At 52.7% G+C, this 24,477-nt stretch overlaps 2 protein-coding genes across 2 annotated transcripts in view; one reads left to right on the top strand and one right to left on the bottom strand.

The window, feature by feature from the left end:
• The window catches only part of ZMYND12 (zinc finger MYND-type containing 12), a 15,550-nt gene extending 3,999 nt beyond the window's left edge, over positions 1 to 11,551 (top strand). The window contains exons 4-10 of the mRNA XM_042883415.1: positions 2,218 to 2,389; positions 3,230 to 3,399; positions 4,807 to 4,929; positions 5,741 to 5,867; positions 6,784 to 6,929; positions 8,052 to 8,194; positions 10,703 to 11,551. Of these exons, the coding sequence (XP_042739349.1) occupies positions 2,218 to 2,389; positions 3,230 to 3,399; positions 4,807 to 4,929; positions 5,741 to 5,867; positions 6,784 to 6,929; positions 8,052 to 8,171 (858 nt within the window). The 3' untranslated portion in view covers positions 8,172 to 8,194; positions 10,703 to 11,551. The remainder of the gene's footprint in view (positions 1 to 2,217; positions 2,390 to 3,229; positions 3,400 to 4,806; positions 4,930 to 5,740; positions 5,868 to 6,783; positions 6,930 to 8,051; positions 8,195 to 10,702) is intronic.
• SLC2A1 (solute carrier family 2 member 1) lies at positions 10,071 to 24,477 on the bottom strand. Its single transcript, XM_042883155.1, has 10 exons — positions 24,389 to 24,477; positions 20,251 to 20,343; positions 15,003 to 15,163; positions 14,189 to 14,429; positions 13,633 to 13,795; positions 13,362 to 13,549; positions 13,112 to 13,216; positions 12,831 to 12,932; positions 12,328 to 12,531; positions 10,071 to 11,929 (listed from the first exon to the last, which is right to left on the bottom strand). Exons 1-10 carry the CDS (start codon positions 24,404 to 24,406, stop codon positions 11,732 to 11,734), a joined length of 1,473 nt encoding a protein of 490 aa, XP_042739089.1. The 5' UTR covers positions 24,407 to 24,477; the 3' UTR covers positions 10,071 to 11,731.

Below are 24,477 nucleotides of genomic sequence, written 5' to 3'. Positions count from 1 at the left end.
ATAGCCGTGGGGGTGCCTGCAGACAATACCTGCAAACTGAAAAAACTCCAAGTTTCTGTTTGTGGAATAGCCTCACTGCCTGCACCAAGCGTGATGTCAGCTAACCACAGCCTCTGGGGATGGGAAAAAATCTGCACCTTGGCCAGCTACAGCCATCCTCCAGCATCAGTGCCAGCCCTGCTGATGCAGGCTTTAACTCCAAGGGCCCACTTTCAAACTGATTGAAGGCCCTTCTTCCTCTTTAAAGTGTATTTTTACCTAAACGTGCCGTCGTGGCGGGTGCCTGCGAGTGTGGGAACGGATGTGACACAGAGCTCGGGTGTTTGCCCAACCCCTGCTCCCTCCTGCAGCCGAGCTGTGCTCCTCTGCCTCCTCAAACCCCAACCAGGGAAAAACTCATGGGAGCATCTTCAGAGAAATTTCTGTAATTGCTGCACACGTGAAAAGAGCGCTACGAGCAAAATGGTGCAGGGCCAAAGCTAATGATGCCTCCAAGGCTTGCAACTGCACTGTCTCAAATATTCCGTGCTGCAGGGCTTCTGTTGTCTCCAGCCCTTTCTCCTGCTGTATGTGCTGATAGCACAGGTGCAGGAGAGGGGGATGATGGTTGTGCTTCCGTGCTCCTGGATGTCCTTGCTGCTGCAGCTCACTCTGGGATGCATTTGGTGAAGCTCTCATTTATCTAGAAAGCATTTCCCTTTATCTCAGCCAGGATCTCCGGTATGCACTCGTGCACTGTCCTTGTGGTTCCTTGCCCCTGAGCTGTTCCTTCACTTTTATTTGCCTTTCTGAGCACTTCGAGATCAGTAAAATGCTAAAACCATAACCTGGCCTCTAACAGCACTGAAATTTGCTTTTTCTGCCCTCTGCTCTGCTGCAACTGGGAAACATCGGGCAACAAAGCACAGCCTGCAAAGAGGTACAACATTATTCTCTGCAGGCACTCGCTGCACAGGCCTGTTTGTGCCTTCTAGCCAAAGAAGAGTGCTTTGCTACCTACCATGCAGCCCTGCTAGGCATACCAGCAATGAGATTTGTTTGCAGGCAGCCTTCCCTCTGCTCTGCATTGTGCGAAAAGCCAACAGAGAAGTGCTGGGAGTTGGCAACTATCTCGATGAAAGCTAATAGAAATAAGTAAGCATCCTGGCTCTTTTTCATTGGCATCCCTATCCAGTGGCATGTTGTAAGGGCATACCATCTGCAGTTGCTGTAGAGTCCTTGGCAATGAGCAGGCATTCAAGTATAGAAACATTTGGAGCTGATGATCAGGTACTGCAAAGGGTGACAAGACCAAATGCAGTGTGGGCTGCTAGGAGCAGCACAGGACAGGAAGTGGTTGTACCTGTGGCAAACGCTATGGTTTCTGACACACAGAAATCCTACAAAGCTGCTTGATGAGCAGACTAAACTTGGGTTATGGAGATGGTAGAATCAGGGAATGGTTTGGGTTCCAAGGGACCTTACAGCCCATCCCCTTCTGACCTTCTCTCACAGATCTCCACAGCTACTGGATCGCTTTGCCCAGGGCCCCATCCAAGATGCAGGAATATAATGCAGTGCATTGGAGTTTTCTGATTTTGACCAATTTTTCCAGATTCTGCATCCAAACCGTCGGCCCTTCAAAGCCCAGAATTGGCCAGCAGAGGGTGAGAGGAAGCTGCCAAGCCCCGGGGATCATGCGGGTACGCTGCTGTCCCACCCCGAAGCTGCCCTTCTCCGGGGCTGAGGGGCAGTGTGCTGCAGCACAAGCTCTCCCCTTACTTCCAGACAGTGTCTCCTGCAGCTGGAGATGTGCCATGCTGGCAACAGCCTGGCAAACCATACGCTCTGCTGCCTGCTATGAGTCACCGTTATCGTCAGCAAAATCCTGCTGTAACCCCTTTGTCTGATCTTTTCTATGGTCTTGTGATGATCGTTTTCTGTGCTTCACGGCCTTTATTGCTACAACCTTGTTAGTCCTTTTTCATGGGCCTGAAGGATTCTTTGTCTCACAAGACACCACATGACCTACGAGGATGCCCAGAGCTGTTCTTACCGGAAGTAGGAATGAAATCCAGGCACTAATATGACAGCTTTAATTTCCATCTAATAATTACAGGCACAAATAAAATTATAAAGTGATTATTAACAGCGCAGACTGGAATGTGGAAAGAGACCATGCATATTCTTTCTCCTTATCCTTTGCTCACCTTGCCCCACTATTGTTTTTCCTGGCAGAAATACATCATCGATCTTACATCCAGCACAGCCCAGAAGTTTATTTTTGATGGAAAGCATGAAAAAGCATTACCTGCAGCTCTGCATGCACTGCGTTTCAGCAGCAAAGTGTATGGCCCAAGTTCTGTGCAACTGGTACCTGCCTATCTCCTCTTGGCTGACGCCTGCATTGGTAAGCACAGGTCTGAACAGTAACTTTGGCAAGGGCAAAAGCTCCCCTGGGTCAGGTTTCTGGTTTCCTCTCAGCATTCCAGGGAAAGGCCAGCTCTGCAGTCATGGTGCCATGTCTGTTCTATGTCCAGCCTGAAGGGCATCCAGGGAGATTCAAGGTGCCAACTCCTGTGTTGGCCAGGGAAAAAGATTTCTCATCAATGGTGAGAGATCAGTGAAAAATGGAGCATTTTCTCCATCTCTAACTGATTCTCACAAGAGAAGGGGTATGAAGTTCATCTCTTCACCTCTGTGGCTTCGTATGGCTCACAAAAGCATTGAATTCCCAGCCAGCACACCTTTGAGGCCACCCCACAGAGGAGCTCCTCTGTTCCTTCACAGAAATGAGTTCTGCCTGGAGCAGAGCTTCTTCTCATTGACTGTGTGGCTCAGCTGCACACATAAATGACTGAGAAATGATTGTAAACCATTGTTGTTACAGGAGTAGACACAATGCTCTGCTGGCACAACTGAGCAATGTGAAAGATTGTTGTAAAATGGGGAGGCAGGAGAAGGAGAAATATCCTATCAGTATTTTGAGTGTGATAATACAGCAGTTGTTAGCTTCTGCCTGGTTGTTACCTGGTTTGAACACGTGTTCCAGAGGCATTGAATGCAATGCAGTTTCTGGTTTCTCTTGTAGCTGTTTGTGAGTTACATTCTGAGCACTTGCTTAACTCAGAACTGGGGAATCCACAAACTGTCTTTGTGTCAAACTGCTGCAAAGGGATAGCAGGCAACATCCTCTACATTTCTAAGCAGAAAGTGCTCTGTATCCTGCTTATTTCTTATGTCATTTCAGGTGTTGGCAACTTTCAGCAGGCATCTAACTATCTCTCCCAAGCTCAGTGGATTGTCCTCAGAACTCCAGATTGCAGCGGTGCCTTCCAGCATAGATTGCATCGCAGTCTGGGGCTTCTCTGTGCTGCTGATGGAAACTTCGATAAGGCTTTGTATCACCTGGCCAATGATGTAAGCCAATAACAATGCAGCAGCCTTTCGGTTTTCCTTCCCTCTGTAGCTGTTCTGAGCAATATGAACCCAGCAGACAGGTTGTGGCACCGAGCTGAGGAGCCAGGACAGTACATCAAGAACACCTGAACTGCATGAGCCTTACACACCTGTATATCCATGTGTTAGCCAAAGCTGTGTTTTTCCAGTTCTGGTTATCCTCAAGTGATACATAACTCATCTGTCCTACATTTGCTTAGCATTTTTTCTGCCAGCTTTGTTAAGATCCTGATATCAACAGACATTCCTACCGCAAACTGCTGTGGCAGCCTTTTGTTTACAGATAAGCGACTGTATATTTTGGCTGTCATTTTCCTTAATACTTTTCTGTTCAGTGGCAATTTTCCATCATCCATTCTTTAATGAATGCCTCACTTAGCTATGTAAATATCTGGTTCAGTACCTTTTTCCCCAGTTCAATCCTTTTAGCCACGACAGTGGTTGGAGAAATGTGAAGTGGTCATTGCCAGCAGTGTTCCTGGGGATGCTTCGCCTGTTATTTAACAGCCCAAAGGCAGATGAACTCTGTGACTTCCTATTTATGTCCCACGTCGCCTAAATTTACCCAGTGCAGAGTGATGTATGCCCACTACTGTTGAATTTGATAGTCACTTTTTACAACAGCTTTCTGTGGGCGTAAGCGATGACATATGGTGGAGGAGGATTAGAGGCTTTCTATCGTAACACACACAACTCTGGCTTCATTTAGTTTGTAAACCTGCTGTAAACCTACTGGGAGAGATTCCCTGCTATGCCACTTTTGTGGTTTTTTTAGGTTGCTTTGGTCTGGTGCCTGAAAAGGAGCAGCAGTGTAGGTTTTTTACTACTGGCGAGTCTTTGGGCTGCATCAGAGCAGCGCAGGACCTGCTTGGATTTTGGCTGAGTGTCTGAGATCTGCTGAGAGTCACATGCCAGCTCAGAATAGCTGGAATGTGCCACTGCCTTCCCACTACCTTCCCCTCGCTTTGGCTGGGGCTTTGGGGAGGAAACAGCCTCCATGGGCACGTCTGACTTCTGAAAAGCAGCAGCAAGTTGTTCATTTGAAGACAGGAGACCTGCAGGATGCACACTGAGAGGAGGAGGTGTGAGGAACCTGTCTGTGCTCCAACAGGGCAGCACACCATGAGAAGGAATCTTCTGCACCAGCTAGCAGGGCATTTGGGCGTGTTGCATTCCTGTGCATAACACATAAAATCCTGCTGTGCAGGTACCCCATTTCACAGCTGCAATCAAGTGGAACTAATGCTGTAGTTACCCAGAAAAAGACAGAATTATGCAATATTATTAATCCATAATTATGAAAAATTTCTCAGTTTTCGTATGAATGTTAAACTCCTGCTTTTTCTTTTCTTTTAATATTGTTTTCAGATTTACCTCGCCAGTTCTACATTTGGACTAAAATCTGTTGAGGCCTCTGGGGGGTATTTCCACATGGCTAATGTTTTTTCTCGCCAGAACAAAATGGACATAGCAAGCTCATTGTATGCTGAGGTTGGTAAATCCAAAGCTCATCCGGTCTCCATCTCTCAGTTAACTTTTCTTTTTTTTTTCCCCTGTGTGCTTTTCAATGTTTCCCTGTTTCTGACTGCCTTTAATATGATGGCAACCATATCAGTGTTTCAGAATCAACATGTTCATATCCAAACATTTCCCCAAGTTAGAACCAGAACAAATACATTCTGGAAAAGGTATTGAAGTTGTAGTTTTCATAGGTAAACCTCATTAAAAAATAGCTTTACTACCCGAAGCCCCACACCAAAGACTAAAGACATTCCCACAGGCAGAGCAGGAGGCCAGGGAGTTTCCATAACCAAGGAAGAGTGGCCGAGCAGCGGTGGGAGGCAAACAAGCCATGTAAAATTTGAGCAGAATATCAGTGAAAAGTGACACTGCTAAAAGCTTGTCAAACAAAGGAAGTGACAGTTGTCTAATGACCGTAACAGCTGGGGAAAAAATGAACTTCCAGTTGTTTAGGCTGACTATTCAACGAGGCTTTGCCTCCGCTCCACTCACAAGCATCCACCAAATTTGCTTTGAGTTAGCAATTGAGTTATTTTGTTCAAGTTTGATGAAAATTAATATTCAGGTAGAGAAATGAGCTTCCGACTCAGGCTCCCAGAGGGAGAAGAGCCATCAGATCTGCATGTGAAACATCCAGCTTGGCAGCTCCTGCCCGCTGAGCAGCGGGCGCTGGGGGTGTTGCGGAAGGGACGTGCGCTGCAGAATGCATTGTTTATAGGACAGCCAGTTGCTGAATACCACGTGTTTACATGGGTGAAATAATTCATTCACTTCCTGGTAGGTCACTGACATCTGGCACACCTTTCTTGTGAAGTCAGTCCAAACACAGGAGCAAATTCACAAGTCGAGAGCAGAAAAGTCTCCATTCACCGAGGACAAGGAAGTGGAAGTCGGTGAAGACACCATGAGTAAGCAGCACTGTTGTGCAGGAGTGTTTGGGAGGCAGGAATTTAAAAATTCCATTCATCTTAGTGGTCATATTTACTGTGTTGGATTTTGCACCGTCTTTCTGTAGACCGACTTTAATCAGAGTCGTGGGCGTTTCTGATAGCTGTGCCCAGCAGGCAGTGCTGGATGAAACAAGTGGGGCCACTTCAGAAATGAGAGTGTTCAAGTGGAAACACAGCCTTGCCCTTTTCACAGTATCCTTGACTTCAGCAATACAAGATGGTGCCTTTCAGGATTCAGTTCCACTTCAGCATTCTCGTTTCTCAGCGGCTCCTTTCCTTTCATTTAATTAGGTGAAATTTCATCTCACTTAGGTAATTCCAGCTCTATCATCTGAAGCAGTGGGACGCAGTGAAACAGCATGTGTCGATAATTGGATGTATTAATCTGGAGAATACACTGGGGGAAGGTGCATGAAGCATGGGGAAATATGCTACTGTGCATGGTATGACTTCAGCACTTCGTGAAGTCAGTCTAGATTCCATTCTTTGTCTTCCTTCTACCATCTACACTCATAAGAATATTGCCAGAGAAGAAGAAATGCTTCTGCAAATCCCTTTACCTGGCATTCTCTTAAATAATAGGAAGCAAACAAGGCAGGTCTACATGAATCCATCTTTAGATGTGACAGGAGTATGAAAGTTGCTCTTTTCATGCAGCTGTTATGACTTCACATCCTTACTAAAGGATAATCAACACAATTACAGACTGGATGAAAAGATACCTGTTAATGGGTATGGAATTTGCATGGAGCTGGAATGCCACACTGATGCTTGTTGTAGAAGTGCTTTGATGTCTAGAAGAGATAATTGGGCAGTTTTGATTATATTATCTTGTATACATACATTCAACAAGATTATTTCATTCTTGATGCAGCTGAAGCCCAGCAAGCAGAAGCAATTCAGGTCCTGAATGCAGTACTAGATATCAGAGAAAAGGCACCAAAGCAACAACCTGGGGAAACTGCCAGAGTCTTGCATGCTCTTGCAATGCTTTATTACCTAATCATGGATTTATCAAAGGTAAGTTTCACCTGTTGAAAGGGTGCAGGAAGGTGTTGGCCCCATTCCACAAAGGCATGAACACAAGCCAGCTGCCTGTGTTCACTGGCTCCTCTCTAAGAGCACGACTGCCTTGGAGCACTGGATAACTCAAGGCAAAGCTGCTTCGGTAGCTGTGCACAAAGCCAGCTCATGCTCTGCATGCTGTCAGGGCTAAAAAACCCCACTGGGTCTGTTTTGAGCTCTGCCTCATCATCCACAGCAGATCCTGCAGTCACTCACGTTTTCTAGGATTGTCCTCCATCCTGGCAGTGTAGGTGCCTCTCACAAGCCACATTTAGACATCAGGTTGGATGTTATGCAGCGAGAAAGACGTAGGCCTTGCATGTATCCCTCCAAGAGCAAGACTCCCTGTAATTACCACCCTGTAATTCAGTTTTGACTTTGCGCTGCTGTATTTCAGAGTTTATGGCTAAAAATTTCAACTGCAAACTTCAGCGTGCAATTTTCTGCACTTAAGGCAATTAATTTTGAGAAAGTGCTGAGCTTTAACCGTCTGGAAATCAGGCCTCTTTGTTTGGGCTGAGCAGTCAGAATCTCAGGTTTCTTCTGCCTGTGATTTGAAGGATGGAAATACAGATTGTGAACGGTCTCTGTTGTGTTAGAGAAAGCTGTCATTCAAATAAGTGTTTGGAATACACAAAGGAAGAAATTCAAAATAGAAAAGAAAAAAAAAAAAGCAAAGCTTTGTAAATGTGAGAATGTCACTGGAAGGGCTACCAAGGAAAATGAGGGATTTAGTTCAAACGGAGTTGGTGCAGCTGGTTTTTCCTGAAATAGCTTTCAGAGTGTTCAGATGAACTGGTGTGTCAGATGGCAGGTAATGCTCTCCAGCAGGAGGAGCTGGGGTTGGTAATCTCTTCTGTCTGCACCACTGGATCCTAGATATGATATCTGTGGGCAGCTTTACTCTCTCTTCTAAAGCAGCTTGTCCAGGTCACCCTCTGAAACAGGTGGCTGAGCAATCGGAGCCTGGATCACATCCAGCGCAGCCATTTCAATGAGTCTCTGCACGTATTTTAAGTACCCTTTGAGAAAAGCCAAATTCTTCACAATTACATTGTCTTTTCTGTTTCACTCCAGGCTTGTGAAATAGGGATGAAAGCGTTTGACCTGCTGAAACAACTACCCCAGCAAGAGCCTCTAGAAGCCATCGGCTATTTGTTAAAGCTGATTGACTCCCAGGCTTCCTGCACAAAATAAGGAGCTCTTTCTATCAGAGCCAGGTGATGGCTAGGTTATTTAACTAGGTGGCTGAAAACATTGAAAGTGCACTGCAAGCTGTAAGTCCTTTTTGCTGTTGTCACTTCCCTAGAAGTGTCCCTTTCCATCTGGAAGTGCCTGAAAGCTGAGTTTGTGCTGTGTTGTTACGTGCTTGTCAACCTCTGCAGGCTGTTATGGAGTCACAACGTGAGGATGGAAAAAAAGGCACTACCAGTGCATAAATTGTTGCCTACTTGCTAATGTAGATGAGGGTAACAGCCTCTTATCTCCTCACATTGTCTGACGAAGTTAAGACCAGCTGAAATGAGTTTGTTACTGTTTTCCTCAATTTTCTTTTCACTTTGATGAGTAAGATAGGGTGGAAGGCTATGGGAGAGGCCTGGGGAATGTGTCCAGTACATTCCTAACTTGGATGGTTGACACCTGCTCCCCAGAACCTGGTTGGGCTTGTTCAGGTGCTGCACCTCTCTGTACTGCCCCTCCATTTCCAAATCCACACTCACCTTTTTGCAGACCTCCATCAAGCTGACTGCCAACCTGCAGCCCTCACAGCTTCAAACGCCCCTGGGAGCAGAGAAGGAGGAAAGGCAGGGCACAGGGTATGCATGGCCCTGGGAGTGAAGACCAAGGAGGGCTAGAGGAGTCCCTGAGAACGAGATGGGTGCAGGGCTGCAGGCAGCTGTGCAGTGAACTTGGTTCCGACTCTGGAGCATGTGACAGACTTGCACTGCTGGGAAAGAGGTTAAGGGAAACTTGCCCTGCTGCTAAGGTCTGGATTCAGCTGAGCTTTAAGCCTACGATTAAGTCTCATTTACTTCAGGAGGATTTATGAATGCATTTAATTGCCGTGCTGAATTGGGTTGGAGTCAAGTACGCTTTTAAATGCTTCGCCGAGCTGGGACCTGAGCAATTAGAAGGGATTGATGCTGCTGCTAAAGGGAAAGTTGCTCACTCCAATCCAACTGATTTTTAATTGCACAGGGTGGAATAGCTGGGATTGGTGCACACAAGGCCCCGGTGGCAGACCAGGGCAGCTCCCTGGGACTGTAGGAACACACACAGGGAACAGGGGTTGCTGGCAGCTGGGATGCTCAGTGCCTGCTGGCACAGTGCCTCAGGGCGTGGAGGATTTGGGTCACTGTGGCTGAGGATTTGGAGCTGTGGCAGTAATCCCCCAAGACATGCCATGGCCAGGCTAGCTCTGTGTGACACGTCGGGGACGGCGTCCCTTCCACAGCGTTGCCACATGGCACAGCGTCACTGCTGGCTGCTTAAAGCAGTATGGAAATTAATTTTTCACAGGTCTGCAGGCTGGGCATCTCTGGTAGCAGGGCCCGCACAGCAATGAGAAGGGAATGGAAGCACCAGTAAAGGTGATCAGAGCAACCCAACGTCCCACCACACAGAACATTTTAGGGAAAGTTGGAAGATTTTTACAGGAGCTTTTCCCTATGACCCTGTGGAACAGCCATCTCCACTGCATACACTTCAGGGCAGAGCTATTTCGACAAGTAGCAGAAAGCCAAAGCGAACAAGCTCAGCACTTCTTTGCCCAGCAGTGTTCAGACTTGCAGCCCTTGGCACCGGGTTAGCTAAAGGAGAAATTCCCCCAGGAAGCAGCCAGGAGATGGCAATGCCAGCCAGGAGCACAGCGTGGGCATTTTGTAACAAGGAGCCTTGCATCCCCGTGAGGAAAAGCTTTGGCAAGGAGCAGCACATGCTAGGGAGTCTACTGCTACTCCCAGAACAGGGATGGGACACAAACACCCCGTGAACAGCACCTGAGCTGCACGCAGGGACGGCCTTGCTGAAGCTCTGACCCGCTGCACTCCCTCCACCAGCGCTCCTCCCAAAAATGAAGGCACACAGCACAGCAGGTTGGGTCGCTGCATACATTCCTGTTTATTGTTAGCACACCACACGCCTTTCTCCATTCTCTTGGCACTTGTGTTTATGCACATTAGGGAAAAAAAAAAAAGTGTGTGCAGTTTCTGGGCTGCTGCACAGATATGTGATGAGTTGTCATGGTTTTTTTTTTCCTACCTTTATTTTCAATGTACTCACTTCCAAAACAGACAAATAAATTAAAAAAAAAAAAAAAAAACAACACTATTAAATAACTGCACATGGCTTTGGAAATGTGCCATAGCTCCTACAACAGTTGCACTCAGGGGAGAAGGGCTGCTTTTTGTGTTGTTTTCTTAAGTTTTGTTTTAAAAGGACAGTATTTCTTGTTTTTAATATACTAAGGACTAAAATTCAGTGCAATAGATACAACTACAGTGCAGGTAATTAACTATACAAAAGTCATCCTAACCATGTACAAGCTTTCCTTAGAGTTGCTATAGAGACTAAACCTTTGCATCTGTACCTTTTTGTATACATTATACACTGTGAATATACTCCGAGAATATTTACAGTACAGTTCCTTGTCAATCAGAAGCACTATAACTTAACATCTACTATTAACACCATCGAACAAAAATATATATAATATAAATATCTTCCAGTCTATACACAGAGCAGGAAATGTATCCGTGTGGTGACTTTCGGTGGCTCTGGGATCCACGTGGTGACGATGGGCAAGGTGTGCTGCAGCGTGGGACGGCCGCCCGCTCCCGGCTCCGCGGGGCTCCGGGGGACAGCGTGGTGCCAGGGAAGGCTGAGGCCGCAGCTCTGCGCTGCTGCTGAACCCCTGCTCCTCTCCGCCAGCACTTCGTGCCACGGTTAACCAATAAGGCAAATATTGCCAAGAACACACCAAGAGATCCCCTCCCCTCCCATGTCAGCCTACCCGAGCGCACAGCCAGCACGAGAACAGATGAAATCCAGGCGAGGAAGCGCACGCAGCCCTCTGCTCAGAAAGGTGAGGAGCCGTTCCAGGAGCCTGCACCAGGGGAGACAGTGCTCTGCCCCCTGCTCCAGTACTACCGACCTCCCCAGCCTGCTCCAGGGGAAGCACTCGGCCCTGACAGAGGAGCAGGGCTGCACCCACACCTCTCATCCTCAGCGCTGCCCCAAGGTGCTCCCAGAGGGCAAGGAATTCCCATCCACAAACCAATGGGGGGGCTGAAATCTTAGACTGCTTTAAAAAATAACTTTAAAAAAAAAAAATCTTGGTTTAGACTTAGTCAAATTACACGATTTCGCTACGATTAGAATGTTAAAAAAAAGTTTCCAGCTTTAAAAACTTCCGCTATGTGATTTCTCGCATGAAATAACCTATCTCTTCCTTAAAAAGGGAGCCACCCTCCTGCTCACAGAGGCTGGAGGATGCTGCTTGGTTGGTTTTAAAACATTAGTCATTGTTGCTGAATCTATCGGCTTTGAAATCCTGGACTTGAAACCAGCTAAAATCGTTCCTAGCAAAAATACAGTCAGTCACTGATGAACCAGGCGGCCAGTGGGGGAGTCTGGAGAAGGAGCGTATGCAAAGAGCCAGACCCCCCGCTCCCTCCTTCCTCGTTTCTGTACAAGTATTAAAAACACTCAGGAGAGAAGTTAGGAGGTTCGGAGGAGACGGGACACGCCGCAGCTGGTTAGACCTGGGAGTCAGCACCCAAGCTGTGGAACTCATCCGGGGTCTTGTCACTCTGGCTCGCACCCCCCTGACGGAAGCCGGAGGCGATCTCATCAAAGGTCCGGCCCTTCGTCTCCGGCACCTTGAAGTAGGTGAAGATGAAGAAGAGGACTAGCAGCACCGTGAAGATGATGAAGACGTAGGAGCCACAGAGTTGCTGAAAAGGAGAGCACCAAGAAGCAGTGAGCGTGTGGACGGAGCCGGCAAAACCTGGGGCCCTGCTGTGGCTGCCAGAGTGCAGACATCCACCAGAGCCAGGCACAAAGCAATGCACCACCTCCTGAGCCCTCCCCACCGAGGGACTTGTCATCTAGTGACTGTCCTGCCCGTACCCACTGCTTCAAGAACAGTGCCGGCCTGCTCCAGGATGTGACTTCCCTATGCCTCATCCCTAGGAGCATTTCCCATACCAATCTGAAAGCAAACCCGAGTCACAATCCTAATACAGGTTTTAGGGCTCAGGAATCTTGTCTACGTTCATAATCCAACTGGTGTAATGTTGGGCTGCCTGCACACACCCCCAAACCCATGCCCCAGAGAACAAGAGATGATTACCGCAATGTACTGGAAGCCCATGCCCACAATGAAGTTGGAGGTCCAGTTAGACAGCCCAGCAACAGCAAAGGCAGCAGGACGAGGGCCTTGGCTGAACAGTTCTGCCACAATAAACCAAGGGATGGGGCCTGGACCAATCTCAAAGAAGGCCACGAACCCAAAGATGGCAACGATACTGAGGTAGGACATCCAGGGCATTTGGTCCTAGTTCAAAGGAGGGAGAAAACAGGTCAGTGAGTGCTGTTCATAGGGATTGACAAAGTGTGTGGCCAGCACAGGTGAGACTGCAGACAAGCATGGTGCTAGCAGAAGCTATAGGGTTTCTCTGGATTGGAAACGGTGTTTCCGGGACCCCAAGAGAGATCTGCAGAGAAGACCACACAGATCCCTGGGAAGAGGGGTTAGAGATAAGGAAGGATGTCCACCTCCCCACAAGCCACCACAATGAGCAGTGGTGTGCAGAGCATCCTCCCACCCACCCACCCCCAGCCCCCACCACTCACCAGCAGCGTCAGAGCAATGGTCATGAGCACTGCACACCCCGCCATCCCCGCCAGGCCGATGAGGTGAAGGGTCCTGCGTCCAGCTCGCTCCACCACGAAGAGCTGTCGGGTGGGAAGACATCTGTCAGCACCTCCAGCTGGGGAAAATCTCCTCCTCCCTTCTCCCTCCCTACCTGCACATACTTCCTCAGGTAGCACATCACACAATCATCACTCCCTGCCTCCACAAAGCCCACCAGCCCAACACAAAGCTCTCAGGTGAGGTGGAGGCCTCAACTCACCGAAACAACAGTGAAAGCTGTATTCACCACCCCAGAGCCAATGGTGGCATAGACAGGCTGCTCCACACCCGACTTCTCAAAGATGCTGGTGGAATAGTAGAAAACCTACAAACAGAAAGGATGTGCCATGAGGAAAGGAGTCACCTCAGCTCGGGGCTGGCACCAACCCACAAGCCGTGCACACTGCACCCAGCTCCTGTGGCTGGGTGAAACAAGCTGACCCACAGGGGGTCCCCAGCCCCACACTCACCGCATTGATCCCTGAGAGCTGCTGGGACAGCTGCAACACGATCGCGATGAGGATGGGCTGGCGGTACATGGGAGAGCGGAAGAGCTCCATGATCGTGACCTTCTTCTCTCTCATCATTTGCCGGCTCTCCTCCTTCATCTCCTGCAGGTCGCTGCTGACATCTGTTGTGCCTCGGAGCTTCTTGAGGACTGAGGGGAGACAGAAGGCCAGGTCAGGAGCAGCTGAGGGCCCCATGCATGGCAAGATAAGCTCAGGGATGAGAGTCACTCACCGCTCTTGGCTTTGTTCTCCTCGTTGCGGTTGATCAAGAGGAATCGAGGGCTCTCAGGGGCAAAGGGGAGGATGATGCACTGCAGCAGGGCAGGGACAAAGATGAATCCCAGGAGAAGCGGCCAGAGCGAGTCGTTTCCCATGATCAAGTCCAAGCCAAACACCTGAGAACAAGAAGTTTTGAGCCTCATCAGTGCTGTGGAGTCTCCCCTTCTCCTTTAATCCAGCTTACTGCAAACCCAATCCAGCTCCGCTCTGTGGGGCACACACAGACATTCAAGCCTCACAATGCGCCTTCCAGAGGCGCAGAGCACTATGCTTTGCCCAAGTGGACTCTAGATGTTACAACCTGATGCTGGGCATTCAAACCCTACATCTTATCTCATCCTTGTGCCTGTTGAGCCCTGCGCCATCTCTCCAGCCCTCGCTCTTCCCGAGGAGCTGTACAGAGGTACAGAGCAATGCTCCTGGGCCATCTGAGACCAGCACAGCATCAACAACACACTGACTGCCCAGAAACAGTGCTGCAGACAGATGGACACCCGGACAGCACTTACTTGTGCAATGAGAATGCCCAAGACAATGCCAAGCTGGTGGAAGGTCCCCAGCGCGCCCCGCAGCGCGGTCGGTGACACCTCGCCCACGTACATGGGCACAAAGCCAGTGGTGAGGCCAGAATACAGGCCGATGATGAAGCGGCCAAGAATGAGCATCTCAAAGGACAAAGCCATCTTGGAGAAGCCCATGAGGACAGCAGCCAGGAAGGCGAGGACGTTTGACATCAGCATGGAGTTACGTCTGTGGAAGCAAGGAGATGAGAACATCAGACTGAAGGGAGTATTGGGAGGGGTTGTTTAGCCACGTGAAACCAAACGCCAACACTATGCATGAGGGAGGTGTCCACAGTCATTCCCCATGCAGGAAAGCATCCAAGGCTGAAGCGTAAGCACCACGCAGGGCTCACCATCTGTCTCTGCAGCCTTCAAGGCGGTGCAGGCACATGGCCACACACCGCTGGGAAGCAGAGGCACTCACAGGGTTCGGTAGAATAAGGCTGATGCTGCCCCGTGACAGCCAGACAGTTAAACAGATGCTGCCCTAAGGAGCACAACAGTGCCGTTTTGATACATGCTTAGCTGAAACAGCAGACTCTGAAAAGGCCAACAGGGAAGCTATTAAGGGACAGACTACACGCTTTTGGCTCAGCTCCGCAGCAGGCCAAGCCCTGGGGAGGCCAGGAAAGAAGGCTTGCCAACTCCCAGCACAGGCAGTAACAGGCTCCAGAGGGTGGAAGAATGGTCTCATGAGCAAGGCGTGAGCCCCAGAGCCAGGCCCCGCCACCAGGGGAGGCGGCACATGCTTGGTGCTCACCTGCCAAAGCGGTTGACAAAGAGTCCCACGGAAAAGGATCCAATCATGCCTCCAACTGAGAAAATGGCAACAGAGAGGGACCACAGCGTGGTGAGGGTGGCAGGGCTGATGGGCTCCTCATATCTGTACAGCCAGGTGCGGTTGTAGAAGTCTTCAATCACCTGCAAGGGGGAAGAAGTGAAACCACAGGGTAAGGCTGTCTCACGCCAAGAGGTTCACGTACATCTGCCTATAGAGCTGTGCTGTGCAGGCTGGGCACGTCCACACTCACAGCCCGCCCCAACACACAGCATTTCCTTGATGAAGAGCAGCACACGGGCAGACCCACAGCTCCGACAACATCCCACTGCAACGGTGGATGCAGCACAGCCCCCAGCACATCTTACCCCAAGCACTGTCGGCTCAGGAAGGATGTGACAGCCCATCATAGGTACCCTGGGTGCAGGCACACTGCGGCCCGTCCCATCCCCCTGACACCACAGCGCAGGGTTCACCAGCTGCAGGATGCAAAGCTTTGCCCAGGCTCGCTTTGAAGTGGAGCAGACACCACAGGCTCCAGCCCTGGCTGCACAGCCCGGTGTCGGCCCAGGCACAGCTCCTACACCACAGCCACATGCGGCTGCTCAGATGGACTGCGTCGAGCCTCACATCCTCTGCCAGTGGCCAAAATCCCCATTCCCAGTTTCGGTGAGGAGTAAGACTCCTGGCCTCATCACAGCCGCGGCCATCCTAATTCCTCCCCGCAGGCAGCTGTGCCTCCACACCTGGGACAACAACCCTGCCATGATTTCGGTGCTGCAGCCCAAACGAGGAGGCTGGGATCGCCTGGCAGCAGGGCATCTTCGCTGCTGACAGCCAGGCTGGTGTGGGCACAGAGCCGAGCGCCCTTCAAAGCTTTCCCTAGCTATTACCCACACACCCTTCTGCTAAGGCTGGGCAAGTCCTCCTCCACTCCTGCTGCTCTAGATTTCATCTTCATCACCAGTGCCATGAATTCCTCGGCCTCAGCCCAGCCACCTACAGACTGCAGGCAGCTCCCCACCGCCCTGCAAGCCTCAGTCACAAGGCTTGGCCCATCTCTTCCCCATCACAAGACAATGTGTCACCGAGCAAGCCCTGGTTTGCCGGCACGTTCCCATTAAACCCAGCGCTCCTTTGCTTTCCACTAGATGGGAGCCACCCAGCTGCAGGCTGGCAGCAAGCTGATAGCACAGCTCAGATCTGGGAGGAAACCTGATGGGATGCGCAGCGAAAATGCAGCCAGACAGGTTTGGGCTCGTCCTGCCAAGGCTCAGCGCTGCCAAAACGCCTCCAAAGCCATTGCAGGAAGGTCGGGCTGCTCCTCGGGTCACCGCGGACAGGCAGGGATACAGCGAGAGAGAGGGGCTGAGCAGGGCTGCAAGAGCTGCATGGGTCCCTGTGTATTTCTAAAGAAACACAGCCGGCCAGAGAGCTTCAAGCAAGCCAGCAAGAGCCACAGGCAGCTCCCTCCCAGAACAACACACCTGTGCCCTGGAGAAATAAGGGCACAGGTACGCCGACACCGTCCCTACTAATAGAGGAGCTCCACTGGCTGCGTGGAGGAAGGGCTTCATGCAGCTCTTTCACAAAGCGATGGGTCCTGAGGCTTCTTCCTACCTAAGGTCACCAAAGCATTTGTAACCACAGTTGGAGCACACATCAAGCAAAAAGAAAAGCCCGCTGCCTTAACTGAGCCGCACACAGCAGCACAACTCGGAGCTGCCATCTTCCTGCCGTGCACACGGCAGAGAGCAGCTTTCATCCTTCAAGATCTTGATTTTTCTTCCCAGACGATAAAGGAGGGCCCGAAACCCCAAATCCTGATTATTAGACACCTGAAAATTGCGTTAGGGAGGAAGATGGTTGAAGGGAAGCTGTGTTTAAAGCTCAAGCTGGGCAGAGAAGCAATAAGCTTGTCTTCTCTACCAGGAATTTAGTGGCTGCAGTTATTTAACAATTTATGTAATGAACGCACCAGCGTGATGGGGGCTAAAAATAGGGCCTGCAATGGGACCTGGGATGCAGCTCCACACAAAGCTCGATCAGGTTGCAGTGGATCTTCTCCAGAACACCACAAGTGGAATTTTTATCACCAGCAGCCCTGATTCATTGCTTTACAGCCTCGCAGGGAAGACAAACGTGACTGGGAGAGGCCGCACCAAATTCCTGCCTGCCTTCCCCAGAAGCCTGCAGCTCACTTCCTAAGAAGTAGAGAGGAATTCAAGCGATGGCCGATGCCCCAGAGCTGGCCAAGCCCTGCTTCCTCTGGGCTGTGGTTTTGCTGCTCCTCCCTGCACTGTGGAGGCCTAAGGGGTCAAACAAACAGCACTCCAAATCCCTCCTCCCAGCCCCTTTCCCTGTGCAAAAGGAACCAGTGGGAACCCTGACATGAGCCGACTGCTGGGAGGGGATGAAAAACCCTTTTGAGCTTAACAGGAGAGGAAGAACAAGGGGGAGGTATTACAATGTGCAAAGGCTGTTTGTGCCTCTCTGCCTTCCTCCTTCCCCCTACTTTGTTTCAGCTGAGTGTTTTCACCAGCCCTCACCTGCTTTCACACCATGCTCTCTATACATCACCTCTACCACCACCCTGCAAGGAACAAGCAGCTGTTTCAGCAGCATGGACTATATTGGGAGGACCACAAAACCAGCATTCAGCCCTCTCAGCAAGAAAGGTCCCTTTCTTGGCTATTTTTTGGTGAGGCTGCTGGACACTGGGGACGGGTGCAAGCAAACCATGCTGTGCCTGCATTGCTGAAGTCAAGAGATTGGTGCACAATTTCTGCAGTAAGAAGGCATCCCGAAGTGCTTCCCCAGCTCTTCTGCATCCCAAAGCTTGCTGGAAGGCTCACCCCCAGAGCACAGCACAGCCCCGGGAAACCAAAACAGCACACGGACCTTTGTGTGCTGCAGGTCTGCATGAAGCAGAGCCCCCAGCACTGAGGGCACGGCTGGACATCATCCCCCAGGCTCTGCAAGATGGGGGGAACACATCCTGTGAGAAGGCCTTACCCATCCCTTGCCAAACATCTCTCTGCTTTCCCCCCCAAATCTGGTGCTGCCCCAAGGGAAGACCCCACAGGACAGTTGGGATGCACTTACACCCCCTCAGCAGGAGGTCAGCAGGGCAGGCTGCACAGCAGTCCCTGCAGCCATCAGGAAGACAGAGACGTAAGGAAGTGACTCGCATCCCCGTCCCAGGCACCGAGACAGGCAGGTAGGGCGCTGATGCAATGCAGTAATTACAGCACGTCTGCTCCCCGAGGTCCCTGAGCACTCAGCACTGCATCAAGAGCCGCCCTGCGCAGGGCTTTGGGGATAGGGAAATTAGAGCAGATGTCACACAGGGCTCCTCAGCTCACCACACTGCTCCTTCGGCTCCGGCATGAGGCACACAGCGCTCCCCAGCCCCTGCCCTGCAGAGCCCATCACACAGCATAAAGGCCATCAGCCAGCACAGGTGGGCTGCAGGCACCTGGACATGATGGCAAGGCCACTCACCTCCACTCAAAGGACTCCTCTTTCCACGCATGCAGAGTGTGGCAGGTTTTTTTGCATACAGTCTTTTCCCCTTCACACATTTTTCAGCGCTCAAGGTGACACGCTGCCGTTTGTGCTCTAATGCAATGTCAGAAGACCTTGCAGCCCATCCACCAATCCCACCAGTAATAGGATTAATCCTCTCATGGCACAAATTCTGCCTCAGAGTTTTAATTATTCGGGATTGTGCTTTGGAGGTTTGGATGTTTTAGCTCTCCCCACAGCCCAGGAACAGCCAGTTCCTTCAAGCAGAGCAGCAGCTGAAGCCCAGTTTGTCTTTCAACACCTTGCCCTGGCAACCGAGCTTTGCCCAGGGCATGTTACAAGCACAATAGAGAATTTCTGAGCTAACACTTCCAGGGCCATAGAACTTCAAAAGGCAGTTCAGGGGAGCCCAAGTTTCTCAGGGCCCCCAGGTCCCCACCAGATGCCTGACCACAGAGGGGTCCTGGCTCCTGCTAACTGTGGTACAGAAAGGAGCAAATTCCTACTGCTGTTCATCATCCTTTGTACACAGCCTGTGTTTTCCTGTCTGTCCCAAAACACACAGTCCCTTCCTGGGGACATTTGGCCTCTGGTGGCTGCATAAGGTCCCCGTCATATCTGCTTCCCCAAGCATCACGATGCTCTCACCCTTTAAGACCCCGATTAACTGGTAATGTAAGCTTCCCTTTGGGGATCCATGTAGGATCTCACTTTGCCCCACTGTGACCACCATCACCGCCCTACAGAGCCCAGCAGCTGGGCGACAGGCTCAGGTCCCGGCAGAGGATAGAGCACGGCACGGCACAGCCCAGCAGCCCAGGCCAGGTGAGTTATTGCTCCCACACCCAGAGCACGGCCAGCCCTGCCTTCCCCCTCCCTGGCCGCCACCGCCCAGCGCTTGCTGAGTCAAGGATGAGGCAGCTCTTGGGCATCCCCCCACCGCGGTGAAAGGGCGCAGGCAGAGGAAGCGCCAGGCGCCTGCCCTCCTGCAGCCCTGACCTGGGGCTGGTGGGGGGGGGGGGGGGGGGGGGGGGGTCGGGGGCGGGGGGGGGGGGGGGGGGGGGGGAGGGTGAAGGCTTGGCAGGCACAGGAGGCCTGGGGCACCTCACTTTCTTTTGGAAGAGGTTGGGCAGCTCCAGCAACCCCAACCCAGTGGTATCCCACAGCCTCTGCCGGAGCAGTAATTATCAGCCCCTCCCCACGCAGGCAGCCCACCAGGGCTGTTATCTCCATCTGTGGGGCCGTGTGGGTGAGCGCTCCCAGGCTGGCTTGTCGCAAACTCCTCCATCGTTCGCCCAGCAAAGCCACACCAGAGAAAGTGCCACAGTTCTCATGATGTGCCTCGTGCCTGGACTCTGACTCTCAGCCATCAGAGCTCCCCTGGCTGCCCAGCAGGGAGTCACTGCTCAACACGACCAAGATCCTAATTAGCTTCCAAAATCTTCACTAAGGCTGAGGTTAAAAGTTACACCAACCCACCCCGAGAGCCTCTCCAGCACAGGCATGCAATTCCCATAAACAGCCGGCAAAATACTGAGCAAAAAGGAAACTAATTCTCCTGGGAACAAGAGCTAAATAGCTCCTTAACAAATCCCATTAGGGCGGTAAGCTGCCTAGCAGGATGTACTATTTCGGCCAGGCTCAGGGCGGATGCGCCACGGCGGTGTGTTTGTTTTCGCAGCGGGCACCGCTCGGCTCTCACCTTCTGCGGGGCATTGATGACACCAGTATTGTAGCCAAACTGCAGCGAGCCCAGCACCGCTCCTCCCACAGCCAGCATCAGGCGAGCTGTCATCTGCAGAGAGAAGGAGCAGAGGGTTACGTGCGCCCCGAGCCCCCGAGGAGATGAAAGGGAGCCCCCCCCCCCAACCCCTTCTTCCCCTGACTTTCACGGTTTTCTGACACGCACGTGGGCTGAACAACAAACAGAACGACGCGACGCTGTTTTGGGATCCCAGGGATTTACTTAATCTTTGTTGCCTCCAGACAGGGGCTGGAAGCGTGGCCCCGTCGGGGTGACCGCACGCACCGCAGGCACAGATAACCGCAGGCCGAGCGCACCGCGACATCCCCGGCTCGGCGCTGCTTGGTTTGGCCCGGCCCTGCCTCTGTTCCTGGGGACATGGCAGCAGCCCATGGCTTCCACCTCTCTCCCAAGCACCTGGGCCATGCTACAAGGCTCTGCGCCCCTACTCTCTCCAATCTGGGGCACAAAGCGCTCCCCACGAACTGACCGAGGGCAGCAGAGCCACCCAAACCTGGAGCCAGCCCCACAGCTCCATCCCACCACTGCGTGAGGATGCCTCGCCACTAACAAAGCACTGTCAGAGCCCAGCTCATCATTTCCCAGCGATTATCCAACACCTCAGTGCCTCTGGCTGTTTGGCAAGCCCTCGCCCACCTCCCCTTTCTCCTGCTAAAGCAACGGCAACAATCGGAGGCTTGTCTTGGAGCAAGGTCAGGGCAGGCCAGCACTTGGACACCTCCATCAATGGCCCAATTATCCCAGGCAGGAGATTTCCCTGCTGCTCAGCCCAGCCTCGGTGCCCCGAGAAATGGGATTGAAGTTCCCAGGGTGGGTTAAGCAGCTTAGGGACATTCACGTGAACCTAAAGCCCCTTCTCCAGGGCTCGGGGGGCCTCACGGGAGCACGCAGCCCCAGGAACCACAGCAGCCTTCCTTCTCCTTCCCGCTGGCCACTACCCATCTCTGGGTCACCAGGAGCGCCGTGTGGGAGCCGCCTGCTTCCCACATGGGCACCTGCCCTGCTGCCCTGGCACAACGCCGGCAGCTCAGCTCATGCCATGCTCCGACTGACCACCTCCCTGCTTCCAACCCTGCAGCTCTCAGCTGCTCCCTGCCTGCTGGCTTCCCCTCTGCTATCACACAGAGGATCAGGGTGAGGGTTAGGGAAGCGCTCTGCCCCAGGTGGCAGTGGGCATGGCCCCATGCTGGGAGCACTCAGACACCGCTTGCAGCCACTGGGTTTGGGCATTGCTGTGTGCAGCCATCGGATTGGGCTCCGGGATTCCTGCGGGTCCCATCTAACTCACAACATGCTGTGGTTCTGTGATTACTGAGTGCACTTGAGACAAGTCCCCAAACCACAGGTGACCCAGCACAGCAGCCATCCAGCGCTGGGCATTCCCACAGATCCCCCACACCCTTCTGCTGCTCATGACTCCCTGGATCCCCAACCCAGCTCCTGTCACAATGCCAGGCGAGCAGAAGAGGTGCAGCCCTGCACACTTCCAGCACTGAGCAGCACCTGGTGTTGCAGGACCCACCCGAGCCTGGGAGCACACAGACACACTGAGGGGCGCACACTGCAATACGGAGCAATTGGCAGCAGCTCACTGGCACCCCTGCCAACCTGCCCTTCTCTGCCATAACAAGGAATTAGGAAGTTCAGTGGGAAGAGCAGCAACGGGACCCCAGGCTGCCTCAGGAAATAAAGCCAGCATGCCATTAATTAAGTTTATTAATTAGGATTGTCTGAACGCAACAATTGGCTTCCCAGGGAATCGGGAGGTTTGGGCAATCGGCTTTGTTCAACACGTCTGAGAAGAGCGAGCCCAGCTCCCAGCAGCCACGGCAAAAGGAGCCCAGCACCAGGCTGCAGAGCTGCAACACAGGGTGAGAAGCACTGCCAGCAAGTTAAAGAGCAGAACGTGGTGCCACCGCCTCTCCCAGCGCCAACCTCTGCGCAACCACAGCGCACGCAAGAAGCGCCCTGTGCTCTAATCAACACCTAAAAAAGCAAACAATGCTTTGTGCTTTGCTTCTTTCCCTTCCAAGGGTGGTGATTCCAGCCCCATTTGACACAGTAAAGTGCTCTCCCAGAGCAGGAGCGGGCCAGCGAGCGCCAGTCTGCACGTCTAGCACCGCGTGCCATCGGTCCCACGTATGTCACGACGAGCAGGAAGCGCCGGTGAGTCACACGTTGTGTTGGCAGGGAAGGCTTTGGGAAGGGAGCGAGAGGAGCTGAATGTGCTGCCTGCCGGCTGCCGCCATGAACTTTGCTCCAGGAAGATGCTGGCAGCCCCTAAAGGGTTTCTCTGGCAAGGGGTTGGGGCGAGCTGCAGAAAGCTGTGCTGCTCAGAGCACCACATTTGCATGGGGTGTAGGAGGAAGTGGGGCACACAGCCTCAGTGCATTCAAGGAGTGAAAGTCTCCGTTTTGCACCAGGCAGGGGGATGTCCACCAAAAAAAAAAAAAAATCCAAACCAACTGGAGTGACCCTAATTCACTGCCCTATGGGAATGAGCGAGACACTTCAGCTGAAATCATGGGATTTGTGCTCAGGAGGAGCCCAACTGTTGGACGCGGTCCCGGGCAGCCGTGAGTCAGTGGCCATGAGGGGTGCTGCACAGAGCCTGGCCATGAAAGGAGAGGCTCAACATGGGGGAAGAAAAAAAAAAAGCCAGTTTCTAGTGGCCGCCTGGCGTGGGAAACTCTCGTCAAGCTGCGCAGAAAGCGCTGCTTTGTTAACCCTCAAGGGGACCAAGCTCCTGTCCCGTGTCCACCATGGGCACAGAGAAGCTGGGGAACAACAGCTGGGTGTGAGCATGGAGCACTGGGAGCACCAACGGGATGAAGGAGTGAACAATCCTCCAAACAACTCAAAAACTAAGACGAAACCAAAATAAAGAAGTCCAAAGATGGGAACAGCACAAAGATCTCGACTGGAACTTTCCGTAAGGACAGGACTGTCACACACTCGGCCATCGGGAGTCCCACACACTGCAGTCCCACAAATCCCTCCCGGTGCAGTAAATCCCCCCCTGCCCCGGCAGCCACCAGCAAGGTCACGGAGTGAGGCTGTGGGGCGATGGGAGCGCAGCAGCGGGCAGCAGAAAATAACTCTGCCCGGCGACTTCGCAGCCCCCCCAGCACAGCACAGCACCGACCGCGCTCCGATCCCATTTGGGGTCGGCATGCAACGGCCGGGATGTGGCACCGGGCTCAGCCGCGGCAATGCGGGGACACAGCGCTTCCCACCGCCCCCCCCCCCCCCCCCGGCACCGCGGACGCGCTCGGGGGCTGCTGCTGCCGAAAGGCCTCCGCGACGGAAAGGAAAATGGGTCAGCGCCGTTGCTCTCTGTTATATTTTCTTTCAGTAAGGTCAGCCGGGGACATGGACGGGTATCTCAGCGTTTCCCAAGCGCGGGATCGCCGCTCGTTGGAGGAGCCCCGCGGAGTTCTCTTACGCAAAGCCCTGAGCGCCAAGAACGGCTCTCCCACCCCTCCAACCCCCAAACCAGCAGAGCCCCGGACCACCGCGCAACGGCGGATCAGAGCACGGCACAAACCGAACGCACAGAGCCCGTTCGGGACCGGAATTGGGTCGGGAAAGCAGAGCCGCCCCCCGCCGTCCCCCATCGCAGGGGCCGCTACCGCGGACCCCAGAAGGGCAGCAGCAGGGGATCCGCCGCTCGGTGACGCGGGGCAGCGCCAGCCGCCGCCGCCATCGGCTCTCTTCCTCTCCTAAAAAAGTTGCGTCAGTTTCACGTTCCCCTCGCATCGAGGATCCGCCGCAGCGGAGCGCTCCGCGTTTCCCCGCTCAGCCCAGAAGGGGAACCGCACAGCGACCTTTCCGCGCTGCTTTCCCCCGACAAACGCCGAAGTCTTTCCGTACCCAACTCTCCCCCCAGCGCTCCGTCCCTATTTTTTACTCTTCTTCAGCTCCATTCCGGCGGCGCTGCCCTCCCCACCCCCCCCATCCCGGCGGCGCGTTGGGGTTTTTCCATGCTCCCTCATCCCGCGCTCCCCCCGCACCACGTTGCATAACTCCCTTCCTTCCCCTGCCGCGCCGGGCTCCCCCCGCCGGCCCCGCACACCTTGCTGCCGCTCTCCATGTCGCTCCGGGGGCGTCGGATCGGCGCGGGGCAGCAGAGCGATGTCGCGCGGCCGCCGCGGGGGCATTGGA

This window comes from Lagopus leucura, unplaced genomic scaffold (assembly GCF_019238085.1).
Source record: "Lagopus leucura isolate 7727_CA_CO unplaced genomic scaffold, USGS_WTPT01 Super-Scaffold_100037, whole genome shotgun sequence".
NCBI classification, from domain to species: Eukaryota; Metazoa; Chordata; class Aves; order Galliformes; family Phasianidae; genus Lagopus; species Lagopus leucura.
The sequence above is the reverse complement of the archived record's forward strand: the minus strand, read 5'-3'. Positions and strand labels throughout refer to the sequence as shown.